A 19,084-nucleotide genomic window follows, 5' to 3' on the forward strand; every position below is an offset into this window, starting at 1 on the left:
TCTCTGGAGGGGCCTTGTGGTTTTTGCAGGGAGCGGAAACCAGCACTTTGTCCTTCAGGGTGCAACATGGCTTAGTAGCCTGAGTTGCTGTGATCGCTTAACGTTGATGTTCCTCCAGAAAATATATGCCATAAACCATAGTTTCCAACAACATGCTAAGCCAAAACCAACTGGGTTTAGATGACGTGATTAGGTAAGCACAATTAATTTTTTTGTGTATTTGGGTTTCACAACACATCATCACAGTCTGCCATAGAACAGGATTGAAACTCAGGTTTATATCCCAAACTATTATTGGTGGTGTTATATCTGTCTATTGGTCTATATTACCTATCTTTAATTAACATTTATCTATCTACCTTACCTATCTATCTGTCGTACCTATCTTTATCTTCTCTCTCTCTCTCTCTCTATCCATCATCTATCTTATTTATCTATATCTATCATCTATCCATCTATCTATATCTATCGCTTAATGTGTGATGTTCCTCCAGAAAATGTTATATGCCATAAACCATAGTTTGCAATCACTGCTGAGTTTCCAATGACACGCTAAGCCAAAACCAACTGGGTTTAGATGATGTGGTTAAGTAAGCACGATTTTTTTTTAATGTTTGGGTTTCACAACACATCACGGTCCGACACAGAACAGGATTGGGACTCAGTTTTATATCCCAAACCATTATTGGTGGTGTTAGCCTGTCTTTGGCAGGTTGTGTAAACCAATTCATCTTGGGACCCCGTCTAGCATCGGATGTGTGATGTAGGTTTTGTGTATAATTAGATCATTATTTACACTTTCTGTAATATCTAATGTGTGGTGTAGATTTAGAATTAAAAGATTTGAAGTACGTGATCTCACTACAGTGGTGAGATCACGCAACTCTACCTACTAACGCCTCTACTTATGAACTTTTCTAGATAAGAACCGGGTGTTCAAGATTTTTTTGCCTCTTCTCAAGAGCCATTTTCCACTTACAAACCCGAGCCTCCGAAACTCTAACCAGAAAAGGCTGGGAGACGCCTCTGTGAGGCCTCTCTAGGAATCTGCAAGGATACAGGACCGGAAAAGGCAGGGAGAAGCCTCCGCGGGGCCTCCAGGAATCTCCTTGGAGGAAACCGGGCCTCCACCCTCTCTGTGATTTCCCCAATTGCACCCATTATTTGCTTTTATATAGATTCCTATGGGGAAAATTGCTTCTTCATACAAAGTTTTGTACTTAAGAACCTGGTCACGGAACGAATTAAGTTCATAAGTAGAGGTACCACTGTGTCGGCTAAACTAGATTAGGGCTAACCTTGGATTCTCTTATACAGGGAATTGCGAAGTGGAGAGCAGGCCTTAAATTGTGAAAATAAATAGGCTTTTATTTGTGGACTGAAGATTACAAGTCTTTTTTTTTAAAGCTATCTGCAAAGAGGATTTCTCACTAGGTTTTCACCATCTCTGTTAACGTCTCAGCCTAAAATAATTTACCTTTGGTGTTTCGCTTAAAAGGGTGAGCACACCTACGTTTGTGGTTAGTACGGGGCTCCAGCCTGCGAGGCAAGGATGATGGGTGCTGTAATTCTACACTTTCCAGAGGCAACACTGCCATCCATACAGATGTCGGGGATCTTGGCAAAAATCCCTGGAAAACCGAAAAGGAATTATATCTGAAGGTGGGGGTTTCATGTGATGGCACTCAATTGAGATACTTAGAATGTTTGAAGAATGTTTGCTCAGAAGCTGGAGTGACCCTGGATTAAGGCATGATTGGCTTGGAAAAAGAGCAAAAAAAAATATATTAAAATACCTCTACTTTCGAACTTAATTTGTTCCGTGACTGTTCTGCCGGGCTCTATGGTATGAGTCTCCCGAAAATTCAAGGGTACAAATTTCAGACACAGATACACTTGAAAATTCAAAAACAATGTTCTTTATCCCAAAAATTCAAAAGAAACAAAGCCCCCTATTTGTATTGCAAAGAGCACTCGTCCCAAAACAACCTCGTAGTCTGTACAATCCCCTTAATCAGTCCTTAAGTACTTAGCTAGCAGCTGTGAAGAAACGTCACAGCCCTCCTTCTTCCACCAAGTGAAACACACACACTTTGCTCTGCTTTGATTTCAAAGTCCTGAAAAATCAACAAATAGCAAGGCACAGTCCTGAAGAACAACGATCAGATAATCTTCCACAATGGCCCAACCCAGCAGGCTGCTATTTATATCAGCAGCTCTAATTACTGGAGCCCCACCCAAACACAGGTGGCCTCTCTTATCTCCTGTAATATTCCCTCAATTGGTCTCTTCTATGGGTAAGTCTGCGCCTGTGTGGGTCTAACACTTCCTCGTCCAAATCAACCGAAGATAATGGAGATTGGCTTCCTAGGCTGTGTGCCAAGCCCCCCTCTTCCAAGTCTCCCCCACCTTCTTCGTCTGAGGAAACTGCACTACCTGTCAGCAATAAAACAGGCCTATGACATGTTGATGTTTTCCCTGCATCCACCTCCACATTCCTTGGGGCAGGAGCTGGGCCAGAGCCAACCACAACAGTGACCAGGTTCTTAAGTAGAAAGAACCTGGTAGAAATGTTTGTAAGAGGAAGCCATTTTCCCCATAGGAATCAATGTAAAAGCAAATAATGCGTGCGATTGGGGAAACCACAGGGAGGGTGGAGGCCCTGTTTCATCCAAGAACATTCCTAGAGAGGCCCCACGGAGGCTTCTCCCTGCCTTTTCCGGTTACAGTTTCAGAGTCTCGGGTTTGTAAGTGGAAAATGGTTCTTGAGAAGAAGTAGAAAAATCTTGAACACCCCGTTCTTATCTAGAAAAGTTCCTAAGTAGAGGTGTTTGTAGATAAAGATACCACTGTATTTATAAAAACTACTTTTCTCATCTGAAAGAGGGGAACGTAATCCCTTATTTATCAGCCAAAGCGTGATGCAAACTTGCCAGCTTTTCTCCAGGGCCTTGATAGTTGGAATCTTTTCTTTTTGGGAATCTTTTTTGGGAATCTGCTGCAAACATCTCAGCCTTTCTCTCCCCCCCCCCCCCCATGGCTGGGGTGGCATCTCCACAGTGGTCCCAGGAAGTGTTAAAAAATGCAAGGGCAGTCAGTCGAGCGGAGAAGAAAAGCTTGCCAGGAGGTAGGGAAGGAAAGCTGGCTCCGATCCAGGATGAGTCATCCCTGCTTTGTCACTGGGAATGACATACAGTATTTGCTTATTCAAACCCTTTTCCGTCCAGTAGCTTTTTGTAACCTTTTTTAATTTAAAAAATAAAATAAATCTGTTTCTTCGGGCGTTGAGTCGAAACCAACGGAAAAAGAAGCTGCTGGCAAGGTAAAAAGATCTCTTATGATTGGATGCACATACTGTCGTCCTGCCCCGTCGTTGACCATGCCTCTTCCTGTCTCGCTGACGGGATCGCTTGGTGGGCTCCTGTCCAGCCCGAACAGATTAGCTTCTGGATCCACACCAAGTTGGCAGTGTGCCTTTTTGCAAGAAAGCATTTCCTCCACCAAGCTCCTAAGCACTGACAAGCTGAACACTTCCCCCCATTTTTTTACACTTAAAAAAAATAAATTATAAAACTTAATTTAAAAAAAAAATAAATTTCACGTGACGGCTCATGAGGGGGTAGCGATTCATCATTGGCCAATGAAATCCATCTAAAGAATAAAATTTATCTTTGTTTTGTTAGCAGGTTTTGAATCTCTGCAAGTGTGATTTGGTGGCTTTAAAAGTGTCCTTTGATTTTTAAGAATTTTTTACATACTCGGAGGTAAGATTCTTAGCTCCAAAGACAGATAGATACTGATATTACTGACCAATAATATTTATTATTATTTACATTCCTACCCAATAGTAGTTTCAGTAGACATAGAATCATTTTTCAAAAATAAAAAGGTGATTAAAAATCATCCCATTATATACGTCGCAGAATAGGAAAATTCAGAATTTGTAAATTCCATGAATCCCTCTTTTTCTCAAATTATGGCATTGTCCCAATTATAAAATATCTCCTTTTTTGACATTCCCTTAGCTTTAACCCCACACTCTCTTTAAAATTTAACAATTTTCTTAGTCTAAGACAGTGTTTTCCAACCTTGACAACTTGAAGATATTAGGACTACAACTCCCAGAATTCCCCAGCCAGCAAATGCTGGCTGGGGAATTCTGGGAGTTGAAGTCCAGATATCTTCAAGTTGCCAAGGTCTAAGGTCTAAACACTGGTCTAACTCTAAGACACATATTCTTAATTAATTTTTTATCTAAAACTGTTTTTACCCATTTGCTCCACCAGAGGGAACCCTTTCAACACTTAAATTTCTTCAAAGGACTGAATGCTAGAATTTTGCAAACCAAAAAAAATCTTGCTGTCTTTTGATTGTTGCCTACAGTATTTGTCTTCTGCATTGAGGCTGCCAAGACAGAAAGCAGACACAATCAATCCTTCATTTGTCCAAGGTACACATCACATGAGATAGCTTCTAATAGATAAACTGGTTGTAAAATGCAGGCGAGCCATTAAATGGCAGACAAAGTGGAAACCCTGCAGAACAAACAAATAATAATTAAGTAGACAAAACAGAAGGTGCTTTAGGAAAGGGGGGGATTGCAATTAGGGCCCAGGTAATGGGGAGGAATTGCTAGGGTTTCCCTTCCTCTAAGAGTCATTTTTAGTCAATATCTGTAGATATTATCTTCAAGTGTCAAATCTATAAAGATAGAAACGTAAATGTCAGTTTGTTCAAAACCTTAAATCTCCAAAGGTTCTTCACCGATTGCTTTGAAATTTTGACATAGCATTGCATTTGAATGCACCTCATCTGCCTGGAACCCACACCATATTTCAGACATAAATACATTAGAAAGCGTCCAGAGATACTTTACTAGAAGAGCCTCCATTCCTCCACTCGCAACAGAATACTCTACGCAACTAGACTTACAATCCTAGGCTTAGAACTACGTCATCTTAAACACATTCTAATCATAGACCATAAAATCATCTGCTACAACGTCCTTCCTGTCAATGACTACTTCAGCTTCAACCACAACAACAAACAAGCACACAACAGATACAAACTCAAAGTAAACCGCTCCAAACTCGACTGCAGGAAATACGGCTTTAGTAACCAAGTAGTTGATGCATGCAACTCACTACCTGACTGTAGTATCATCACCTAACCCCCAAAACTTTACTCTTATCCACTGTTGACCTCACCTGATTCCTAAGCGGTCAGTAAGGGGCGTCCATAAGTGCACCAGAGTGCCTTCTGGCCCCTGTCCTAATGTTTCTCTTTTACTAGTATCATGTATATGAATATTATTATATCTTTGTATACCATCAATATGTACTTGACAAAACAAACAAATGAAATAAAATATCTCCAAGTATCAGATCTATATAAATAGGTATGTAAATGTCGGTTTGTTCAAAACCTTAAATCTCCAAATATTGTTCACCGATTGCTTTGAAATTTTGGCACAGTGTTGCACACGCTTTTATCTACCTATATTACACAGATGTCACACCTGTGACAGGTAAAAACAGCAGCAACATATGGGAATGTATGTTCCTTCATGTCTGGGAGATGTTCATTTCCCATACGTGAACGAAGGACCGGTTACGTTGATTCTGGCAGCAATCCGATCCCAAAATTACATTGATTCTGGCAGCAATCTGATCCCAAAATTACATCGCCTTGGCTTTCGCGTCGTCTGGAATATCTGCGAGGTTGCTACCCAGTGGAATAACTACTCATTCCGCTTTGAAGTTGCCATTTAGCATGCAAAGATTTTGACAGGAGTTTTCAAAAGTGAAACTGTCCTCATTCCTCGCATTCCTATGATTCCAAGGGACGTGCCATTTCAATTCAACACATTGCAATTCCCAATTCGATTGGTGTTTGCAATTGATATGTGGCACGTTCTAGAGTTGGCAAACTAGACAAACCAGACTGAGCCACAGCAATGTGCGGCCGGGTAGCAGCTAGTAATAAATAAATCTAAAAACTCTTTTGGACTAATGTGGTGATCTCATCTGGCAGCTGGACTGATATGGCACTATGTTTGACCCTTACAGCAAATAATTAAAATATTTAGTAAAGAAATGAGGAAAAGTACATGAGGACTAGTGACCTATTTTGAAACTAAAACTAGCAAATGAATTAATCAGCAGCCAAATTCTTTCCTGTTGACATGAGCTTAAGAGAAAGGCTTTTGAGGAAAATCGAGAGGAAGATTATTTGCTCATTTTAGGAGAGACAACAGAGGTAGATTTTATTTAGATCTTTCCAGCCCCTTTGTCCGTGGGCCTTTAAGGCTGGAAACAAAAAGCCTTTATTTTTATTTTCCCTCTTTCTTTTCTTTCAATTCCAAATGCTTTCAAAAACACCTGGTGTTTTCTGCAGCTGGAGCTTACAGGTATAAATATAGCTGTAGATGAAAAGAATATTAATGTAGGAATCGGGCAGGGGAGAACAAAGTCTTATTGATACTCAATGCATGTGCCGATTCTTAGCCAGTTGGATCTGACAGCGGGAAGATGAAAAAGACAATGATTAAATTAATAGGGAAAATGAACAGAATTTGGTTAGCCAGATTTTATTTATTTATGTATTTATTTTATATATTATATATCTATATATTATAAAATATATATTTTATTTATTTTGTGGAGTTGTTTGTAGTAGGGATTCTCCATGGCCTGCACTGGCTGCCGATCAGTTTCCGGTCACAATTCAAAGTGTTGGTAATGACCTTTAAAGCCCTATATGGCAGTGGACCAGAATACCTCCGGAACCGCCTTCTACCGCACGAATCCCAGCAGCCGATTAGGTCCCAGAGTTGGCCTTCTCCCGGCCCCGTCGACAAAACAATGTCGTTTGGCGGGCCCCAGGGGAAGAGCCTTCTCTGGCGGCCCCGGCCCTCTGGAATCAACTCCCCCCGGAGATTAGAACGGCCCCCACCCTCGTCTTTCGCAAATTACTCAAGACCCACCTATATCGCCAGGCATGGGGGAACTGAGACACCTCCCCCAGGCTTTTATATTTTATGTTTGGTATGCATGTGTTGTATGGTTTTAATTGTTGGGGTTTTATATATACTTTTTTAAAATATTAGATTTGTATTACTATTATATTGTTTTTGTTATGAGCCGCCCCGAGTTTTTGGAGAGGGGCGGCATACAAATCTAATAAATTATTATTATTATTATTATTATTATTATTATTATTATTATTCTGTCTGATACATCAGGTGTCTTTGTGTAAACTTTCATATATATATATATATATTTGTTTTCGTAGATTTTCACGGGTATATGTATGTAGATTGTTCTGAGTTCGGGTTTTGCCCCGTGTAATATTTTGAGTGTCTATGCGACGTTTCGGTGAAATCACATTCACCATCATCAGGCTGAAGTTTCAAGCTTCGTGCTGTTGTAAATATGGAATGTTTGCAACTGCCATTTCTTTCTTGTATATAGTGTTAGGGGTGGAGATTTGGTTTGAATGTAGCAAATTTATATACAGTATATATATATATATATATATATATATATATATATATATATATATATATCCTATTCTCCCTTAATTTTCAAATTCAGCAAAAAAACATGTGACAATATGTATGTCACATTTTTGCTGAATTTGAAAATTATACATATATAATCAGACCAATTCTTGAATACAGCTCACCTGTGTGGAATCCACATTGCATATCAGACATTAATACAATTGAGAGTGTCCAGAAATATTTCACAAGAAGAGTCCTTCATGCCTCCTCCTGCAACAAAATACCTTACTCCACCAGACTTGAAATACTTGGATTAGACAATTTACAACTACATTGCCTCCGAACTGATCTAACCATTGTTCACAAAATCATATACCAAAATGTCCTTCCTGTTAATGACTACTTCACCTTCAACTGCAACAATACATGAGCACGTAATAGATTCAAACTCAATGTAAACTGCTCTAAACTCGACTGCAGAAAATATGACTTCAGCAATAGAGTGATCAATGCCTGGAATTCACTACCTGATTCTGTGGTTTCTTCCCCAAACCCCAAAATCTTCAACCTTAGATTGTCTACAGTTGACCTCTCCTTTTCTAAGAGGTCTGTAAGGGGCGCGCATAAGTGCACCATTGTGCCTACTGTCCCTGTCCTATTGCCTTATTGTCTTTTTTATAATTACTTTCTATGTTATAGTATACAGTATTACTATCCTATACTTGATTGACAAATAAAATAAATAAATAGAACAGAATTTTTTATTGGCCAAGTGTGATTGGACACACAAGTGTACATAAAAGAAAATATACATTTGTCATATGCATATTATGTACATCACAACAGGTTTTTGCTAACCGCACCTCTATTTTGTGATGGCAAGATTCCTTGTGTGTTCAATCACACTTGGCCAATAAAGAATAAAGAACAGTCATTCAGTGAACTATTCTAAGTTGAGGACTATCTGCAATACTAATTGCAGGTTCTTTGATGTTCCTTCTTGTAAGCTGCCCAGAGTCCTCTGAGAGTTGAGTGGCATAAAAATGTAGATAGCTACATAGCTAGATGGATGGATGGAGATATAGAGATAGATATAGATGGATGGATGGAGATATATCTATATCTAGATAGATAGATAGATAGATAGATAGATAGATAGATAGATAGATATAGATAGGTTGGAAGGGATCTTGGGAGATCTTGTAGTCCAACCCCCTGCTTAGGCAGGAAACCCTACACTACTGCTTTAACTTGCCCTCAAGTGTCATAACACACAAGAAGAAATGAGCAATGCTGGGGGGGGGGGACAAAATAAAACCAATCTTGAGCTGCTATATTTGGGGTAAGATTTTATCTTATTTTAAAATCTTATTTCCAGGACTTCCCTCGCTTCTCTATAGGGGGCGGTAGAGACGTCAGGAACACTCGCCACGCAAAGCAGCGCACCGCTCTAGGATTTTAACAGTTGTCTGTCGGCCATCCGGGAGGCGCAAATGCGCAGGCGCGCCCGGCCTTCCCCTCACGAGGGGAGGGAAGGCGCTGAGGCGGGCCGAGGGGCGGAGAATGGGGGCGGTGCGTGGCAGCCTCCGCGGCGCCGGCCGCCCTCGGCCGGATTCGCTGGCCTGGAGGCACCCGCGGCGAGTAGCTGCGGCGACAACGACGGCATCGGCGGGAGGCCTGTGAGGAGGCCCACCGCGGAGGCATTCGGACGGAGGGGCAGCGCGCGCCTAAGGCGGCGGCGGAGACAAAGGAGGAGGGGCCTGAGCTCGAGGGTGAGTGACGTCAGCAGGAGGGGCGGGGCCGAGCGAGGGGCAGAAAAAAAAGGGGAATGCTCGCGTGTTCCCCAACCTGGCGCCCACGGTCGCTTCCTCCCCCTGTCAACATTTTAATTAATTAATTTAATCAAATTAATTAATCAGTTCGATTTGTATGCCGCCCAACTCCCTAACGACTCTGTTTATTATTATTTATCAAATGAATAAATAAATAAATAAAATGATAGATAGATAGATAGATAGATAGATAGATAGATAGATAGGACATTTCAATAAGTTGGAAGGGACCTTGTAAGGTTATCTAGTCCAATCCCCCCTCCCCTTTCAAACAGGAGTCCCTCCACCATTTCGGACCCATGGCAGTCCAGGATCCCTTTGAAAGCCCTCAAAGGTTGCACAACGTTAGACCACAAGTTCCATCATCCAACCAATGCCAAGCAGGCTTTATTCCCCCAAGCCAAGGGGGCTCATCCTGCCCATCATTGCATTGCAATTGTATTTCAATTGCATTGCATTGCATTAGAAACATAGAAGATAGACCGCAGAAAAAGACCTTCTGGTCCATCTAGTCTCCCCTTATACTATTTCCTGTATTTTATCTTAGGATGAATATGTGTTTATCCCAGGCATGTTTAAATTCAGTGACTGTGGATTTCCCAACCCCGTCTTCTGGAAGTTTGTTCCAAGCATCTACTACTCTCCGTAAAACAATATTTTCTCATGTTGTTTCTTATCTTTCTCCCAACTCACCTCAGCTTGTGCCCCCTTGTTCTTGTGTTCACTTTCCTATTATAAACACTTCCCTCCTGAACCTTATTTAACTCTTTGGCATATTTAAATGTTTCGATCCTGTCCCCCCTTTCCCTTCTGTCCTCCAGATTATACAGATGGAGTTCATGAAGTCTTTCCTGATCAGTTTTATGCTTGAGACCTTCCACCATTTTTGTAGCCCGTCTTTGGACCCGTTCAATTCGATCAATCTCTTTTTGTAGGTGAGATCTCCAGAACTGGACACAGTCTTCCAAATGGGGTCTCACCAGCGCTCTAAACAGCGGGATCACAATCTCCCTCTTCCTGCTTGTTATACCTCTAGCTATGCAGCCTGTGTGTGTGTGTGTGTGCAACTGCAATTGCATACACACACACAACTCCAAACCTGCTTGCTTAGTTAAAGGGTTCAGCAAACCCACGATGGGAATATCAATTGCCAATTAAATGCGTTGTGTAATGACAAATGCTGCCCTTTTTTCCTCTCCTCCCGACTGGATTTGCATCTTCTATCCTCTTACGAAATGGGATGGCATTATAAATTCCTGCTGTTCAACTTTCTTTAACGATCTGATTCCAAATGTACCGGGATTATAAACTCTTTCTTTTTTATAAAAAAAGTGGTCTCTTGTTTTAATAACAAAAGTAAGCAAAAAAAGGAGGAAAACGGGAATGAGCTAACAATTTAAGAGTTTGGTTCATTGGCCCAGCTTTAGTTTGAAGGCAGAATTAGAGATAGAGAAATGTAAGGGGATGGTTTATGGAATCTTTCCACTGAGGATCATGGGATTGTAAACACTTTTCAACATAAGTCAGTTCAATTCAGTTCAGTTTTATTACAGTCGTAGGCCAGATACCAAAAGAAACAAAAACGCCCAGCAAATGTACAACCAAAAGATAAAGCAATAAGGAAGTAATTAATTGATATCCCAAAGGTGCTTTCCCCCATTCCACCCACCCAAAAGACAAGCAGATTTTCTTGCTTTCCCCCCCCCCTTTGAAAAACGTTTTGCTGCTTATCCCAAAAGTTTCTTTCGTTCAGAAATGAAAAGTTTTCAATTAAAAAAAAAAAATTCTAAGAAAGTCCAGCTTTTTGGAAAAACAACAACTTTAGGACTATCAAGACCTAGATGATTGAGAATCTTGTTAGATAATAATAATCTACCATGTATATTTACATCCCCCAAAACAAGAACATCTGCCTTTTCAGATAGCTTCATAGTGCTTTTACAGCCCTCTCTAAGCGGTTTACAGAATCAGCATATTTGCCCCCATCAATCTTTGCCCCCCTTTTTACCCACCTCGGAAGGATGGAAGGCTGAGTCAACCTTGATCCTTGGGAAGGATCTCCAAAGTCTTTTGCAAGCTTGCTTTCTTGGCAAGTATTTGCTGTAATTAATTGTGCACCATTTCATAACCGTCTCAACCATTTTTTCCTTGCTTACAAAACAACGGATTTTCTTGGAAGCATATCAGATTTTTCTTTACTCTTCTTGTTTTGACTGTAGGAATGCAGTCTAATCATTTTTTTTTTGGGCTCTTTTGTTAAGCCCTGGAATGTTTTACCGAAGGAATGAGAATGTTATCTTAAAAAGTCACAGTCCAGTAAATGGGATAACACAACCGTTATGTGATTAGACTCACAGAAGAAGCAAAAGCAAGCACTCGCTTAACCAATATCCCCCTTCTATCTCTTTAAAGTGTGTTGTTTTATTTGGGAGTTCAATTATTCTTTTAAAGAAAGTAGATATTATAGTGCTTTCAGCAACAAGACTTCAAAATTTAACTGGGTACAGTTAGAGAGTAGAATAGAGATTAGAAACATAGAAGATTGACGGCAGAAAAAGACCTCCTGGTCCATCGAGTCTGCCCTTATACTATTTCTGTATTTTAATTTGGGATGGATCTAGGTTTATCCTAGGCCTGTTTAAATTCAATTACTGTGGATTTACCAACCATGTCTGCTGGAAGTTTGTTTCAAGCATCTACTACTCTTTCAGTAAAATAATATTATAATTATAATAATATAAGCCCAGTGTTCCTCTATAAATGGTCAAATTGAAATTAAGAGTGTATTTGTAAGACACAACAGCCACAGTGCAATTGATAATTGCTCTGATAAGCAATTGCTAAGCAATTGTTTTCCTGCCTAAGCAGGGGTTGGACTAGAAGACCTCCAAGATTCCTTCCAACTTTGTTGTTGTTATTGTTGTTGTTGTTGTTGTTTTTCTTCTTCTTCTTCTTCTTCTTATTATTATTATTATTATTATTATTAGTATTAGTATTATTAGAGATATTCATGTAATAGATAATGGGAATGCTATAGATGTACACTGCTAAAAAAAAAATAAAGGGAACACTCAAAGAACACATCCTAAATCTGAATGAATGAAATATTCTCATTGAATAATTTGTTCTGTACAAAGTTGAATGGGCTGACAACAAAATGAAATTGATTGTCAATCAGTTTTGCTTCCTAAGAGGACAGTTTGATTTCACAGAAGTTTGATTTACCTGGGAGTTATATTCTGTTGTTTTAAGTGTTTTTTGAGCAGTATATTTTATCTTCCTTTTAGAAAGGTATTTTTTGCAAGGTTTTCTATGGTTGACAAACCATGGGAAATGGATACAACAACTTGTGTGTGTGTGTGTGTGTGAGTTTGTGTGTGTTTGAATATATGAATATTCATATCCAGGGTAAAGTGGAGGATAGCTCCAACCCGTCATTATAAAAGCAAAAAAGTCAATAGTTTGTCTAAGAACAGGGTGAGGATGTTTGAGTGGAATTACTAGATGATCTGTCCTTCCTACGTTATAATAATAGACCTAAGAATTATCTCTTGATATTCAAACACCCTGGCTGTTGACCCACTAATCCATGGCTTGTCCAGAAAAATTAACATTTTCTAGGTTGATGGGACAGAGAAAATTATAAACAGACCTTGCGGCCTCATGAGGCTTGCGCACCCACGAATTGATGGACCCTGGAGGGAGGCTCGCGGTTTCATAATACAATATTTGGTATGTGTGTGTGGGGAGAAATAGCGACAAAATGGAATCTTGTTGAGCTGGTAGATTTAGCATTTAGCAAACCAAGCAGGGCTCATGTTACCATCTGCCTTGGTAGTGGGGTGAATAAAATCTGCAAGGCTCAATCTAACAAATCCGTAATTTCAAAGATGACTTAATTTAATTTAATATAATTTAATTGACTTCTGGGCCACCCAATCCCATTGGACTCAGGGTGGCTTATAGCAATACAATGATCCCTTGTTTTTCGCTGGGGATGCGTTCCAAGACCACCCGCGAAAAATGAAAAACCGCGAAGTAGAGACACTATATTTACAACATAAATATAACATATAAAAAACGTAAAAAGCATGTCACACACACCCTCCGATGCTGCATGCCCCTCACTCAGGGCTCCTTTTTAACCTGTGCCTTAAACCAGGAGAGAAGGGGAGGAGACCTGTGTGTGTGTGAGAAAGGCTTTGGGCGGCAAGCGGAAGCACTCCATCCAGCTCCATCCTCGTAGTTCCTGTGCCGGGCTCTCCTCCTCCAGAGCGATGATGGATCTCCCACCAGCACCGTGTAAACGACATTGCCGGGCTCAGGCAGCGGGGCGGTGGAAGAGGAGGAGGAGGCGGCGGCGAAGGTGAGGGGTTTGCAAGCGGCCGCCCCCTTCCCGCGGCACAAGTCGGTCGCGGCAGTCAGGGGGCTGCTGTCAAGCCCAGGGAAGTGCCGCGTTTGAAAAGCTGCAGCTTGGGCGCGGGAGGAGGACAGCTCGGGGTTCTCTAAAATTGCTCCTCCTCTGGATAATTATACAAGAGACCTTGTACAAGAAAAGGCTTGGCTTCCATGCTCGCCCCTCAGGGAGGGGCAGATCGGGAAAATATAAAGCCCTACATGGCATCGGACCAGAATACCTCCAGGACCGTCTTCTGCCGCACGAATCCCAGCGGCCGATAAAGTCCCACAGAGTTGGTCTTCTCCGAGTCCCGTCGACTAAACAATGTCTGGCGGGCCCCAGGGGAAGAGCCTTCTCTGTGGCATCCCCGGCCCTCTGGAATCAACTTCCTCCGGAGTTTAGAACCGCCCCCACCCTCCTTGTCTTTCGTAAATTAAGAACAGAAGAACCTAAGAAGAGCCATGTTGAATCAGGCCAAAGCCCATGGAGTTCAGCATTCTGTGTCACACAGTGGCCCACCACTTGTCCATGGGGATCTTGAGTAGAAAGAGAAGGCAAGACTCTCCCTTTCCCTTGACCCCCAACAAATGGTACTCAAGGGAATCCTGCCTGCCTCAACCAACATAGAGGGAACACTTGGACATCCGTTTCAATAACCATCTACAGTGGAACCCCGACATAAGAGCTGCTCGACTTAAGAGCTACTCGAGATAAGAGCTGGGAGAGGAGAGACATTTTTTTATTTTATTTTATTTATTACTTGGATTTGTATGCCGCCCCTCTCCGCGATACGAGCCGAGAAGAGCCGGGCTGGCTTACTTTCCTTCCTTCCCGCGCTGATGCAGAGCCACTCGAACAAAGCGTCGCGCCCCTCTGATGCTTTCGGTGGTTTCCGAAGCGACGCTGGGCTCTTTTGCCGCCAAAAGCGTCAGGGGGGCGTGACGCTTTGTTCGAGTGGCTCTGCATCAGCGTGGGAAGGAAGGAAAGTAAGCCAGCCCGGCTCTTCTCGGCTCGTATCCCGGCACTTGGTGAGTGGAGAGGCGGTCGCCTCCCCTGCCGCCCCACTCTGGGGGTCCTTGGCTTCTGCTGGGGGTGGGGGGATCCGAACGCTGTTTTGAATTTCACATTCCGAGTGGCCCAAACGCCAAAGGCGAACTTCCGCACCTCAGGAGTTAGCTCGCAAACGGCGCGGCTGTTTTAAAACATCGCTGCCGGCCTGGGGGGGGGGGAGAGGGAAAGGGGGGAGAGGGGGGAGAGAAAGAGAGAGGGAGAGAGAGAAAGAGAGAGGGAAAGGGGGGGAGAGGGGGGAGAGAAAGAGAGAGGGATAGAGAGAGAGAGAGTGAGAGATGCTCAGTGAGCCTTTCTTTGAAGTTGCCTTTCTTTCTTTCTTTCTTTCTTTCTCTCTTTCTTTTTCTCTCTTGCTCTCTTGCTCTTTCATTCTTTTTTCTTTCTCTTTCTTTCTTTCTTTCTCTTTCTTTCTTTCTTTCTTTCTCTTTCTTTCTCTCCTTCCTTCCCTCCTTCCATTTCTTTCATTCTCCCTCTCTATTTTTATTTCTCTTTCATTTTCTTTCTTTCTCTCTTGCTTGCTTTCTTTCTTGCTCTTTTTCTCTCTTTTACCTTCCCTTCCTCTATTTCTTGCTTTCCTTTTCCTTCCTCCCTTCTTTCCTCCCTCTACAGGATTGGGTGGCAGTGAAGTTACTCTCCCCTTTCATAAGTTTCCTTGCTTCCTTCCTCTGTTCCTGTCCCTTCACCCTTTCTTTCTTCCTTCCTTTCTTTCCTTCCTTCCTTTCCTCCCTCCATTTCTTGCTTTCCTTTTCCTTCCTCCCTTCTTTCCTCCCTCTACAGGATTGGGTGGCAGTGAAGTTGAATAAATAACTACAGTTTAATGAATAAAAATAAAAGTTTGCCATGTTGATTGTTTTGGGTAAAAAGAGGAAGGGAAGGAAAGCTCTCAGCTTATCATCTTATTAATAAGTAAAGTTACATTTATTCTTGCAATGTCTTTTTGCATAATTTAGACTAACTTTGTGAGTTTTTTGAGGGCTGGAACCAATTAAAATTATTTACATTAATTCCTATGGGGAAAAGTCGTTCGAGATAAGAGCTGCTCGACTTAAGAGCGCAGGACCGGAACGAATTAAACTCGTATCTCGAGGTACCACTGTATATGCTTGGCCTCCATGAATCTGTCTAATCCTGCTTAATTGCTTAAGACCCACCTATATCGCCAGGCATTGGGGAATTGAGACATCTCCCCCAGGCCTATATAATTTTATGTATGGTATGCTTCTGCTGTCTGGTTTTTAAATATCTGGTTTTTAGATACTTTCTTTTATATATCATTATTATTGTTGTGAGCCACCCCGAGTCTGCGGAGAGGGGCGGCATACAAATCTAATAAATTATTATTAATTATTATTATTAAAACCCGTGGTGTTCAAAAAAACCGTGGAGTATTTTTTCCATTTAATATTCTTTGAATCCCCCTGGTATAGCCTTTCCACGAAAGTCGGACCCGCAAAAGTCAAGGACCAGTGTATAAAATACAATACAATAATAAAAAGTCAAATATTAAATGCTAAAAAAGAATAAACCCCAATTAAATAGTCCAATCAAGCAAACATACATCCCAGAACAATAATAATTTGGCTGTGACGAGATGGTAGCATTCACGGCCCTTAAAGCAAGGCTGTTGAAAAATTGCAATATTGGGTCTATACGTGGATGGTGAATCCCTTGGAATTAAGTCACTGTCAAATCGTGCATACCTCACATTTTAGGAGACACTCAGAGCCATAATATCATTTGTTTTTTGCTGTATGCACTTTGTGCATCTCGTCCATAGGAGCTTGAAAAAAACCCAGGGTTTCTAACTTAGGTTGTGTCGTAGGCAAAATTGGCTCTTTTATAACTTGTGGACTTCAACTCCCAGAATTCCTGAGCTAGCATGATTGGCTTAAGAATTCTGGGAGTTGAAGTCCACAAGTCATAGAAGAGCCAACTTTGCCTACCCCTGGCCTAGACAATTATTCAGTAAATGTGGCTCAGTTTAACCCAGAACATTGGCTTAGTTTTAAGTCAACATTTACACTTTCACACTGTCCTCTTCCGAGTCTGTTAAGTTCAGAAATATCTCCGAGCAACTTTGAAACCCTCCTCTTAATTCCAACAGTCCTTTTGCGTTTTCGAGTGGTGCAGGAGAAAGTAACGTATAAACAAGGATCCATCTTATTTGAAAAAGGACCTGCGGTTTCCTGTTTTCTGTTTCTCGGCAAGAAACGATTTGGCAACTGGAACAGGGAGTGAAGAAATTTTTCAGTCCACCCTGTCCGTTTGTTTACTGTTCTGCAGTTCAAATTAAAAATGGTAATAAAGGAAGCATTTAAAAAGCCTGCACTGAATGGCTGGGATAAAAACTGACGTCTAATTAGGTCTTTCTTGTAGTATCATTGGATGAACGTGGATGTATTCTTCCTTCCTTCCTTCCTTCCTTTCTTCCTTCCTTTCTCTCTCTCTCTCTCTCTCTGTGTCTGTGTCTGTGTGTCTATCTATCTATCTATCTATCTATCTATCTATCTATCTATCTATCTATCTATCTATCTATCTATTTGAACAAGTATAGAATTGTAGTTTGTATAAACATAACATAAATAATAAATAATGATAAAAAAATAGGACTGTAGGAAAGGGACGGTAGGCACAATGGTGTGCTTATGCAAGCCCTTACAGACCTCTTAGAAAAGGGGAGAGGTCACCTATAGACAATCTAAGGTTAAAGATTTTGGGTTTTGGGGAAGAAACCCCAGAGTCAGGTGTTGATCACTCTATTGCTGAAGCCATATTTCCTGCAAGCTAGCGGTTTACAGTAAGTTTGAATCTATTACGTGCTCGTGTGTTGTTGCGGTTGAAGGTGAAGTAATCACTAACAGGAAGGACATTTTGGTATATATGATTTTATGAACTACTGTTAGATCACATTGGAGACAATGTCGTTGTAAATTGTCTAATTGCAGTATTTCACGTCTGATGGAGTAAGGTGTTTTGTTGCGAGGGGAGGAGTGAAGAACTATTGTGAAATATTTCTGGAGGCAACGTTGTAAATTGTCTAATTGCAGTATTTCACGTCTGATGGAGTAAGGTGTTTTGTTACAAGAGGAGGAGTGAAGGACTCTTCTTGTGAAATATTTCTGGACTTGTATTTACGTCTGATACACAATACGGGTTCCATGCAGGTGAGCTGTATTCTAGAATTGGTCTGACAAATGTTTTGTAAGCTCTGGTTAGCCGTTTGATGTTTTTGGAGAATAAGCTACATCAGATTAGATTGACAACTCTTAAAGCTTTTTTGTCAATGTTGTTACTTTGGTCATTGGATATGAGTCCTCCAAAGTCTTTGACAGAGTGAGGGTCAGTCTACAAGTTCATTTCCTCCAAATTTGTATTTTGTATTCTGATTCTTTTTACCAATGTAAAAGACCGAGCATTTGTGGGTTGAGATTTGAATTTCCAAGTTTGGAAATTCTCCAGTGATGTCCTTTTTTGTCTGCCTGAGAGAGGATAAAAGTGGAACGGAATGGTCTGGGGCTGTAGGGCTGCGTCTTTGACAAATTGTAGAAATGATGAATAAGCTACTTCATTTGCAAAAGAAAAAGAAAAGGCCCCTGGCAAGATCAAGTGCCTGTTGGTTGTTCTTTTCTGAATGTCCCTTTTGTTTCTTGCTGCCCAGGAGAATTCCAGCCATTTCTTTAAAAGGTAGCATTCCTGATGTTATTTTCCTGGCCCTTTGAGAATGGCATTAACAAGGAAGCAATGTGTGAACTAACTGGGGTTAAACTGCCAAGCTTGTGTAGACAGTCCTTGACTTAACAGCAGTCCGTTTAGTGACCAAAGTGAGAACAGCACTGGGGGGAAACAAAGAGGGGAACTTATTTTATTTATTTATTGATTGATTGGATTTGTATGCCGCCCCTCTCCATGGACTCGGGGCGGCTCACAACATGTCAACAATAAAACAGTATACAAAATACAATTGGATCCAATGAATTAAATAATCTAAAACTTAATTAACTGACTGAAAGAGTAGTCGATGCTTGGAACAAACTTCCAGCAGATGTGGTTGGTAAATCCACAGTCACTGAATTTAAACATGCCTGAGATAAACATAGATCCATCCTAAGATAAAATACAGGAAATAGTATAAGGGCAGACTAGATGGACCATGAGGTCTTTTTCTGCCATCAGTCTTCTGTGTTTCTATGTTAAAACATTATAAAAGTTAAATATCAAAAATCATTCACTCAAAGATAAAACAAGCATACTAATCATTCAGTGGCTAGAGGCGTGGATCTA

At 41.1% G+C, this 19,084-nt stretch overlaps 1 protein-coding gene across 3 annotated transcripts in view; it reads left to right on the plus strand.

The window, feature by feature from the left end:
- The first annotated feature begins 8,982 nt into the window (after positions 1 to 8,982).
- NADK (NAD kinase) overlaps positions 8,983 to 19,084 on the plus strand; it is a 68,116-nt gene continuing 58,014 nt past the window's right edge. For all 3 annotated transcript variants that reach the window (XR_011559716.1, XM_070759132.1, XM_070759131.1), the window contains exon 1: positions 8,983 to 9,276. Coding sequence is in view for 2 of the 3 variants with exons in the window: in XM_070759132.1 (XP_070615233.1) it covers positions 8,998 to 9,276 (279 nt within the window). In the remaining variant the exon portion in view is untranslated. The remainder of the gene's footprint in view (positions 9,277 to 19,084) is intronic.

The sequence above is a fragment of the Erythrolamprus reginae genome, chromosome 8 (genome assembly GCF_031021105.1).
Source record: "Erythrolamprus reginae isolate rEryReg1 chromosome 8, rEryReg1.hap1, whole genome shotgun sequence".
In the NCBI taxonomy this organism is placed as follows: Eukaryota; Metazoa; Chordata; class Lepidosauria; order Squamata; family Dipsadidae; genus Erythrolamprus; species Erythrolamprus reginae.